The sequence below is a fragment of the Atta cephalotes genome (genome assembly GCF_000143395.1).
Source record: "Atta cephalotes unplaced genomic scaffold scaffold00057, whole genome shotgun sequence".
NCBI lineage: Eukaryota > Metazoa > Arthropoda > Insecta > Hymenoptera > Formicidae > Atta > Atta cephalotes.
Genome location: NW_012130121.1, coordinates 944,529 through 956,121, shown reverse-complemented (window position 1 = coordinate 956,121; position 11,593 = coordinate 944,529). Strand labels below are relative to the sequence as shown.

At 33.7% G+C, this 11,593-nt stretch overlaps 1 protein-coding gene across 1 annotated transcript in view; it reads right to left on the bottom strand.

Moving 5' to 3' along the window:
- Positions 1-2,364: 2,364 nt before the first annotated feature.
- Positions 2,365-11,593, bottom strand: part of LOC105623408 (aryl hydrocarbon receptor protein 1-like) — a 212,660-nt gene continuing 203,431 nt past the window's right edge. The window contains exons 5-9 of the mRNA XM_012204801.1: positions 9,556-9,765; positions 6,431-6,725; positions 5,958-6,099; positions 4,483-5,898; positions 2,365-2,629 (exon numbers count right to left, since the gene is read on the bottom strand). Of these exons, the coding sequence (XP_012060191.1) occupies positions 2,365-2,629; positions 4,483-5,898; positions 5,958-6,099; positions 6,431-6,725; positions 9,556-9,765 (2,328 nt within the window). The remainder of the gene's footprint in view (positions 2,630-4,482; positions 5,899-5,957; positions 6,100-6,430; positions 6,726-9,555; positions 9,766-11,593) is intronic.

The following is an 11,593-nucleotide window of genomic DNA, read 5'->3' as shown; positions in this document are numbered from 1 at the left end:
AGGGAGGAGAGAGAGAGATATCACTCATACATGTATAGTGTGTGTGTGTGTGTGTGTGTGTGCGTGCGTGTGTGTGTGTGTGTGTATGGAATGTTTATTGATTATTCTCTTTCTTGTATTTAAAAATTATTTGTTCGCCTATTGTAATAATCTGCATTTTTTAAATCGTCCTTTCTTACTTTGTATGCATTCTTAAAATGTGTATTACAAAATTGATCTCACAATTGAAACACTTCCGATCTTCATTTAGAAAAAAATCACCGTCTTTTGTTTTCATAATTTGTAATCACGATACATCGCTGAATTTTTCAAATATCTGAATGAGTTTCCTCATGGTTATTTTTATGTTAATAAATATTACACTCGAGTACGCCTTCGTTCTGAAGAACATTGTTTAAATTATCTAACACATATCACAGAATCCACATTCTCTTTTAGAAAAAAAAAAGAATTATACAAATAGCACGGGATACAAAAGCATTAGGGTACAGGTAGAATTATACAAATATGTCGTCATGACATTAATACAAACTAAAGTCGCATTTGTTGTGCTTGTCGAAGATTGAAATAACAAATTTTATGCTCGCATTGTTAGATATGAATAGTGTTCGACGGTTTTTGGTACAAAGAAATGTCGTTCACTACCCTAATTTTGCTCAATGTTTTTTTGGGCAGTGATCATTATTTTTGCGCTATATTTTTCAGTTCATCACAGAACAGGAATAGAATGAACATTTATTTATTGTAATGTAGTAAAAACAATACATTTTGTTGCAAATTTAAAAATAAAAGTCTAGAAAAAATTAAATCATGGAACGATATATATTCATTATACTACAATAATTTTTTTCTCAAATTTTATCTTTTCATAAATGACGCTTTTATATTTCTGAATTTTGTTTTATATAATATACGATAAAAATTGTTTTTATATCTTAAGAAATTAAATTTTTAATTTTCTTCCATTTTAAAAAAGTTAAATTAAAATAAATAACGAAACATTTTTATTTTTGATAATCATTCTTTAACAATAAAAAAAATAATATAATTTCAAAATTTGTTGGATATCTCTATTTATTATATTCTTCAATAGAGTGCTATTGCTATTCATTATGCAACTGCTGCATCCTGTAGTAGCGAATAAATGAAATTGCAAAACACCTTGCGATCGCTGCCCTTCATACACACAAGTTTGCGATCAGTGTCACATGCAGACTCAAACTGTGAATCCTGAATAACATCCACTTAACGTATCGGAACGGATAAATTAATGTAATAAAAGTTATGTAATACTAGGTTGGTTATTAGCTTTGCAATGAGTATGTTACAGTACTATACGAATATTCTTAATTCTTTTTAATCGACATTATCTGTATGGTACAGTGACACGTTTTGGAATCAGTTTCGATGAGAACATCTCTTCTGAGATATCTGCAAATAAAGAGATACAGTGGTTTGAGCACGAAATTTTTATGTTACACAATAAGGTACATAAAATGTTATTTATATCTTGTCTATACATTTATATGTTTTTTATGTATCTTATCTTATTAAATGTATTAGTATTACAATTATTTTTTTAAATTATAAAATATATAGGGTGTCCTAAAATAATCGCCAAATATTTCGTAGGCAGATAGAGCGGATTAAACTGAATCAAAAAGTCCTGTACCATTTTGCAATTCGCAATAGTTAACAAAATATTAATTACTAAAAATTACCGAAAATTAATCTTCAATAATTTTTTACTTAAATATCAACTTTACAGAAAAACTGCAAGAAACGAAAATTGTTTATTTTCGTTTTTATAGAACTTTAAGAATTTTTTCAGAATTAAAAAAAAAATTTTTAATACCTCATGGAAATGCAGAATTAAAAAATTTTTTACGGTTGGTAAAAATAAGAAAATGCAGTATTAAAAAGTTGATGAAAAATTCTGAAAAAATTTTGTTCATGAAATATTTTAGCGATTATTTTAGGATATCCTGTATATGCAAAAATCATTTTATATTTGTTTAATAAAGATAGAAAAAGATTAAAGCAAAAAATATATATCAATATGTTATATATTATTACTTTTACACAAATTTATTAAATTAATAAAATAATCAATTTTATATTTTGATAAAACTTAACTTCTAATAATAAAATTTCTTTAATTAAAATGAAATAATTAATTTTTGACAATAAAAGGCATAATTACAAAAATTATATTTATATTTATTCGTTCTATATTTATTATTAGATAGTTCATTCTCTCGTTAAATCATTTGCTCCAATGATGCTATACAGCATATATTTAACGTCAGTTAAGCAATCTTACCTTCATCACTGACATAAAGCGATGCCGAAGTGACCAAGGGACTATTGGTTGAGCAGGGTGTTAGTCACCTCAGAGATGGACAGCAGAGGACTCCCGGCGTCCGGTTTGGAATCTGTGGGACAGTTGGGCCCATTCCCGCCGCCGCTGCTGATGATCCCACTACGTGGTGGTGCGGAGGGTGGTACAAGACGTTGCTGTTGTTGTTGCTGGTGCTGTTGTCCACTCCGATGCCCATGCCCATGCCTGCCGCCACCCCCGTCCCCGTTCCCGCAGCTGACGGTGGCGTGCTGCAACCAAATGGACGGTCTCCCCGTTATCTTACGTGTACTAAATTAAATTTCTCCCATTACACAAATAGTAGCATAGCACATTGACACAGAAATTTGTTTTTAATGTTATTGCGAAAGCAAGTGCTTATTTAGTAATTTAACTTGGCTGAATTTAAATCCGACATCAAATAGTTTGCTTAGAAAATGATCGACTATTCGATTATGTTTTATTTATTTCTTAAATGTGCTTTTCTTGGAAAATAAGATTGAATTAGATACGATTTGCTAATCATGTAAAAGATTATCATTATTTTTTTTACGTAATTTGCGTGTAAAACATTTGATTTATTCTTTGATTGATGACGTTATCAAACAACATGTTGATAGAAAAGTAATACATCTCAGAATTAGCAACTTTTCAATAGAGCATTTTTAAAGATTTTGTATTGGAACATTTTAATTAGAATATAGTAATTTCTACAATATATAACTTTACTTTCTTTCCATGTTATATTTCCGATAAAAATTATTTATTGCCTTTGATCGAGCCAATACTGAATATTAATATGAGATAAATTATTTTATTGTATTGTTAAACAAAAAACGTTTACGTTTCGAGTTTGGGCCCTCTTCAGTACAATAATTTTCAATCGTGATATAAGATTGTTATATTTTCAATCATAATGTATTCTTTAAAAGTATATCAAGTTTCCAAAATTCAAATATTACATTATCCTATTATATCATGTAAATTTCATTGTAGAGTTGAAACCTAGAATTGTAATATTTTTTCATATAAACAAATGGGTTACGTCGTTTTTCCAAATATATTAGTCTTTACGAGAGCATATTCTTTCATTATTTCAAAAATACTAATTTTTTACTTGTATCACTTTTTTATCAACACAGTAACAACAAACTTAGGGTTACAACATTGCTGCAATTATACTGTAGTTATAAACTCTAATAATTCCTATAATAGTGAAGTGAATTTTATAAATAATTATTAAAATTATATAGAATGATGCAGAAATAAAATTTTAATTAATCATGCATTCGCTATATCACAAACCAAATGGACAAGCATAAATTATGGAAAATTTATTAACATGTATCCATAAATATAAATTATATTTATTTATATAAAAAATAAATATTTTTATAGAGTATGGAATATAGTAAGAACAGATTGTCCAATTGATAAAGATGTGCAAGTATTTGAAATTATCAAGTATTCCGTTCTCTTCGAATATACGAACAATTTTGTTTTTCAATGCAATAATGCCTTTTATATTATAATCAATCTGCAAATAAAATATTTCGTAATAACATCAATTGTGTTCCAAGATTATATAATATTAAATATAATATTAAAAAAATATCTTAAAAGGTAAAATTAAATCCAATTTATATATATCATATAAAAGTCTAAAGTTTGATATGGAATTTAATTTTTTTATAAATAAAAATTATTTTAGCATTGAAAATCACTTGTACATATAGTAATAGCATCTCACATTTAATCTTTAAATTTAAGATGACCAATCCTCCAATCTTCTCAATTCATTTCGTCTTAAAAGAGGATTTGAAATTTGTTTCGTTTTCTAAATTATCATTTTGATCAACTTTTTCATTTAAAATATAAATATAGAAAAATTATAATTGTTAATATTTAAAAAATTAAAGATTAAATTGTTTCAACTCGATGTATAAAAAATACAGTAATATAAAGATAAACTTTTGCGTTTAAAAAACCAAGATTGATATTATATAGTGATCATGAATCTAAAAGCAGAATTAGATCTTTTTTTATTTCTTCAGAGGTTTGGTCATCTTATTGTAAATGACGGAAAATTATAATAAAATCTGTGAGGCAGCAGTGACACTCACTGGGGCGTGTGCCTTGGTGGTGCGGGGTGGTGATGGTGGTAGGGATAGTACTGGTAGTGATGGTGTTGCACTCCTTGCCATACCTCGGAGCCCGTTTCTCCGTGTCCACCATGGCCTGGATGAGAATAACCGATGGTGCTGGCTGCGGCGGCAGCGGCTGCAGCGGCAGCTGCAGCTGCTTGATATTGTGACGTCGTGACAGGATATTGTTGATGCTGCTGTTGTTGCTGTTGCTGATGATGATGTTGCTGCTGTTGAGATTGTTGTGTTTTATTGTTTCTTGGCGGACTCGGTGCAGTTACTTGATCCGTTGGAGAGGTTTGTCGCCATTTACAGTCTCCATTCATAGAATTCATTTCCGCAAGCGATTTAAGGGGATCGCCGGTGGTATTTGTCGAGTGCGTAGATGAATGAGTTGAATGTGGCGTCGGAGGACTGTAGCTGCCATTGTTCCTGGGTGGCGTGCGTGATGGTGGCGCGCCCCACATTAGTACAGTTTGCCGCGGCGCTTCGTTGCTATATACCTCAGGTTTTACATCCTCGATTTTCGGTGTCAGCATGCCGTTTGCTGCGCTGGTCACCGGCGAGCTGCCGGCAGAATTGCTGGACGACGCGCCGCCCTCCAATGAATGCCTGCTTCCGGCGCGCACCACGTTCATATCGGTCGTCGCTGGATGCATCGTAGATGCGCTCGCCACGGGACTGGCAGCGTAGGGTGAACCGCTAACGCTTCCAGGATGTCTCGTTTCCACATAACTGTATTTAGGCGACTCGCCGCTACCGAGTTGCTGACAGTAGAGCTTCTCTTCTGTCTTACCGGTCAGTTGATGAGTCTCGTACGTAGGCAATGATACATCGATGAAACCGTTGTACGCAGTGCCGGTGTGATATTCTGGATAATATGAGCCCAGTGGTCTGTACTGAAATAGATTCTCTGTCGCGGCTGTGAGATACCTATTATCTAATGCACTTGCTGGATAGAGGGTTTGATGGTAGTTGCCCGTATGACCGATGTAAGTTGTCAGAGAAGGATCGGTGCTTGCCGCCACTGCTGTGGGCGCGTACGGTGTCGGGTACATGGTGTTCAAATTGCTATACGCCGCGGCAACCGCCGCCGCTGTGCTGGTATCCGCCGCGAGATAGTCCACGGACGCAACTGGCGGAGCTGGTGGCGAGACCGACGACTGAGAAGAAAGCTTGCGCTTGTTGCGACATGATGAGAGGAAGTCCCGCAGCTGCGTCTTGTACCGCCTGTTTACTCTTTGAGGCGCCGGTTGCGCCGGTAACGTCGGCGTCATGACTGACCCCGTCAGAGTATCACTGTCCGAGAAGTAGCTGTTGGTCAATCCGGCATCCAAATAACTCACTTTGAAGTCCATTGTACGTTTGCCAAGCAAGTCTCTACCTTCCTCCTCCCTGAAATGTGAATCATATTGCGGTCTGCGCGTCGAATCAAATGTAACACTGACACTTACATGAGAGGTCGATGAGTACTGAGCACAAAGTCTGGTTTCGAGTTTTTGTAAACCAGTCTGGAGCTAGTTTGCAGCCATTGCCATCCACCGTCCTTCGTTTGAAATCTGTAAGCTATCATGCCTGATGCACCGGTTTTCAGCACTAAAAGAAGAAAAGGGACACCAGTTAAAATCTTATAAATATTCGTAATTATCTAATTTCGTAAAACAATACGATGTCATTTCAGCAAAATTGATTTTGTGTCTAGTATCAATGAACTTAACAAAATATTGTGTAAAGTAGCAAATAATAAGCTACTAATTCGCTTTCAATTTATATTCGCATATTTTATAATAATAATTATTATTATTAAGAATAAAAGAGATATTAATTCAATTCGGTGCATTTTTATTTTTTCTGCTTGTTTTCTGGGGAAATTATGGGCAGAATTTTATGTTGTAAATACATATTAAAGCTTCCACAATGGACTTACATTCTTGATGCGCGCTAGCAACATAGGCCAGGTCGTCGTAATGGACTAGATCGTAGCCACCGAGATTCGTTAGTTCCGCATCGGAATAGCCTAGGAGCATCTTTCCTTTCTGATCCATCGTTACGAGCGCAAGATCCAACTTGTGCTTGCTCTTAAACATTACTTCCTTCTGCGGCACCTCCAGGAGCGAAGGCGGCCCGAACGGTGTGCACAGAGCGAACAGAGCCAGCGGTGGCTCTTCCGTCTTCCGGTTCTGGCCATGAAGTACTTTAACTCGGCCCCTGATGTCCAGACGCTGCAATAAATAATTCGTAGTGTCTAGAGCGACAACTAAAAATATCATACAACTAAAAAGTTGAGCGTATAAAACCTGATTATTTGATGAAAAAATATTAATCGAAGTGGAACCATATAAACCATTTCTATTTCCTTAATTTTTAATTTATATAATAATACTTGTTATAGACTCATTGTCGCCACACAATTAGTAAATATATAATATAATTATAAATAATTATATAATAAATATTATTGCTATTATGTTATGTATACAGCAAGAATGTTTTTGCTTAAGTTTAAAAATTCAGTTAGATGCTTATAAAAATAATTTTATTAAATTTAGATTATCAAGATAATTATTAAAGACACTCAAACTAATTACTAAAATATCAAATTTTTTCATCATAAATTCTAAATAATTACTTTGATGGTACAACAAAATTATTTTGAGATCTGTACCTAATTAAATTTTTTAATACTTCAATAAAATCATTCTTTCCATGTATGAATTATTCTTGAAGTTGTATATAGTTTCATCGAAGGATCTCTCACGCAGCATCCGGATGAGTGATAGATCGAAGTCACCCATGGCGCTCAGAGGAACAGAAGAAAGTAACAGAAGAAGGTCTCACGTAGATGGACCGCCGGAAAAAAAAAAAAAACCAAGCAAAAGCTCACCAGTAGCTAGATCGACGGTATGCGAAGGATGCCGTCAAGGGCAGGTCCTGGAGGAGGTGGTAGGTGTAGTGCGCCTCTCGCGCCGTAAACTCTTTTACGATTACAGTTTCATTTTCATAAACGTCAAAGCGGCGTCGTTTTTGCCGAACTCTTGCGAGCTTGGCGCAGCGCGGAACTCGCTCTCTTTCGCGCGTCTCGTCCTTTGCCCGGAATAATACCGCCGTCCAGCCCGCGTTCGACATCGGGTATACCTGCGCGCGTCCGCAGTGTGTTTGCCGTAAGATAATTAGTGTTTTGCCGCGTCTTCGTATCCCGGCCTTCCCTTCCCCACTCCATTCCTTCCGGAGAGAATCTGGTTTTGTTTGGCCCTTGATTTATACCTTTTCTTGAACGCCGTCGGGACAACGGTACCAACGATGGACAGCTCGGCCGTCCGGACGAATTATCGTTTCAATCTCTGCCGCGCTGTCACGGTTCATTGACTGGGCCTATGATTATACACGTTCAGCTTTTGCGCGGAGAATGTCGGCCCCACGGTCTAGATTTAAGGCCGTTGATGTAAGCGTGACTTGAAATTTCTTCGGGAATATTTAGGAAATCTGCTTAACACCGGATATATGTATTTTGCTGATTATTGCGAGTGAACGAAAGTCAATCTGAAGTTTCATCGTATTTTACGTACAAGTAGCATTTGTGTCGCTTGGTGAAAGTTGTTGGTGCTATCCCTAGCGTTGTAAAAATTATAATTCAATTGTACTGACGTTCGATGTCCCGTAAAATTACGGAGAGGTCGTTGAAACCAATACTTTGCGCGTAACAATCTAATACATGCCTTCGCGGTTTTAGAACTTGGTGGCAGGTCGAGAGGGTAAATAGCAAACAATCCAAGAGAAAGAGAATCGAAAGAGCAGATAGAGGATGGAAGAGAAAAAAAGCAATTATGCGAGAGCGGGGGAAATAGCGTCATTATGGAAAGAAGTTACGGAGAGAAGAGCTCGCTTCTCTTCCCTTTATGACAGTGAAATTATTAATTACTGTTTTGTATGCCGGCACATCGCTTTTGTAACCGTGAAGGAACGTCTTGACTCCTACTTGACTTGGTCCTTACCTAAGGCAGCCTACCTAAGTGCGCATACCATTTATTGTAATTTGTATTGTAATTACGTGCATTTGCCACAGAGATTTCGAGATCATTACATGCTTTCACGAATTATCCGAATACGTTAAAATATCCGAAATAATATTAGAATTTAAGAGTAGCCCCATATGTGGTCGAAACATTCGGAGTAAATTTGTAATGATTTAAATATAAGTTATGTACGATACATATAATATATAACTAATAAAAAATTTGTGCAAAAATTACCATACTATATTCTCATAGTTTTTTAATATAATAGCTTGGAATATTTTACTTTTCAATTTCAAGAGATCTTTAACAATTATACATACTATTAGAAACATTTGGATATATATATTTTTAAAAAATGAATTCCATATTAGGTAAATTAGATTACGTATTAATAGATTTAGTATTAATGATTGTTTTTAATAAATTTCACATTGTTTCTAATACATTAAAAAATTAAAGTGTTGAATTTTAATTAAGAAAAAATTATTTAATATTTAAAGTTTGATTAATTAACCTTCTATTGCATCATATTTTTGCTCCCTCCATTTGCAATCTGAATCTTTTGTCCAGTATAAGTTTTTTTAGATTAAAAAAAATGTAGAAAAATTTAGAGTCGCTTTTTAAGATTATTATCACTTAACTCAATGTTAAGACTTTTATTTAATAAAAAAGTCTTTATGAAATTTGAATAAAAGTGGAAGAAATTTGAAAAGAAATTTGAAATTTGAAAAGAAAGTAAAATTTCGCTTATGTCAAAAAAGATTCAGATTACAGAAACTCAAGTACAATTTGACTTCAATTTTAAGTATAGAATTTCATTTAAAGATGGTATTAAAAAACCTAATAATTTATTAAATAAAAAATCAAATTATTTCATATTAATCGACAAATATCAGAACGATTCTAATACATTTTGTATATGTGAGTATATTTACATGTACATCAGAATATAAAAGTCCATGTTTTCGGATTGTGTGTAAGCTGGTGATGCGATTAAAAAGCAAAAATACTGCGATATAAAGCAACGTGTACATACCAGAAAACCTGATGTATTGTCAAGAAGACAACGGAAGCGAACCGTGAAACTACGTTCGAGCAGATGACAATGTTGCGGCGAGAGTGCGTCGTGCAAAGGCAGACTTGCACTTTCAGCAGGCAAGAAAGAATTCCACATTAATTGCCGCTGTAATTCCTCCCGGTCTTCGCTATGCACTAGTTCGTAGACACTCTGGTGGACGATGTCAGACTGAAAAAAAAAGAGGACAGATCTTGTTAGCATTACTTCTCCATCAGATATTTCATATATATAGCCATTTGTTTTTTAACATTTAGTACACGATTGATGTTTATAGTGTTTTCTTCTAAAGCATCAGACTAGCACTGAAAATTGAGGATTACGAATTAAAGATTAGAATTCAATCAATTAGATTGATAAGCTTTTCTTTCGTCTTTTAATATTTCGAAATGAATGTGTAATAAAAATGTATAATGTAAATTGTAAATATTAACAAGAATTCATTAAGATTATTTTCTCTTTATTTTAATTTTTTTCTTTTTGTAACACTTTTGCAGACTTTATTGCGTAATTAATTTCAACATGTTTCATTTCATCCACAATAATTATATGTATTGTATAGTATTTCTACTTTACTGAAGAAAATTTAAGTCAGTATGTAAAAGTAGATTCATATTATATGATTACATACGTTCGACATATCAAATTACCAAATAATACGCCCTTTTTATTCCTAACGAGAGACATGTCTACGAAACCAAATAGGTGACTATATCACCGTGATTTGTTGCCAACGTCGAAAACAAAAAGTGATAAAAACAAAAAGTGAAACTCGCTTATCCATAACACGAGCAATACAGATTTTATTGCGTCCATACATAATTAATGTTCGTTTATTCACAGTTTAGATACTGGCTATAAAACGAGTTAATAATAGTACTCGCGTTCCTTGCCTCGCGGGCACCTGACATTCGCGTTTATCCAATCTAAGAATTCGTGCATACATTCTATCGTGTGTCACGAACGTGCGCGAACTCAGAGCCATTATTTACGATTAACTCTTCGACTACCGTTTTCTTCGTGTCAATCCTCGTCGCAATCTCGTTTACACTGCCCTTATATCACGGGAGACCGCGGTGCGTACAAAGATTACTGTGCAAGACCATCAGACTTGTCCGAACTCGAAGTAAGCCAGTGCCGGTTTCCACGTTGCTTATATTTATAAAATGTATTGAGCTCTTTCTGTGTCAAAAACGATTACTTTTGAAAGCAAGAGAAATGGCTTTGATATTAACTTGAAATATATTATACAAAAAAGAAATTATAAGTAAACAAGATAATTAATAAAATTTCGTAATGTCTTTAGAGATGATACGATATCTTAACCCTTTGCTGCACGGTGTTGTATATTTATAACACTTTTTTCTCTTTCGTTTTTTGGTTCTCAAACTCCACTCTTAAGATTTCTACACATGCAATAAATTGTTATATGATCCTCAAATACTACTTTAATAACAAGTTAAGTATAGAAGCTTTTATTTTGCAACTTGAATTAGTAATAAACAAATTGAACGCAAAAAACCCTATTTTTTTAAGAAAAAAATCATTCCTGAAAAATTTTGATTAATAATCTATGTCAAAAAGTATGTATATTTTGAGGATTGCTGATTACGAATCTGGTCAGTTTAGCAAACTTCAATATGACGAATCCAATATGGCCGACCGAAAATTTTAAGAAATATTTTATTTGTCTTGAAAATTGATATACAGTGTTTTGGAGTCGATGATTACAATTTTGAAATGAAAATTAGATTTGTAATCGGTAATCCAAAAACCCCTATATATCAATTTTCAAGGCAAATAAAATATTTTTAAAATTTTAATATTTTTAAAATTTTAGTTCGCCGTATTAGATCCGCCATATTGAATTTTGCTAAATTGATTCCAGATTCGTGATCAGCAACCCAAATAATCCTTAGATACAAGTTTCAAAAAATTTGATTGCAATGATGCATTCGTGCATTAAATATTAATTTTCCGGAATTTTATAAATTAAAAA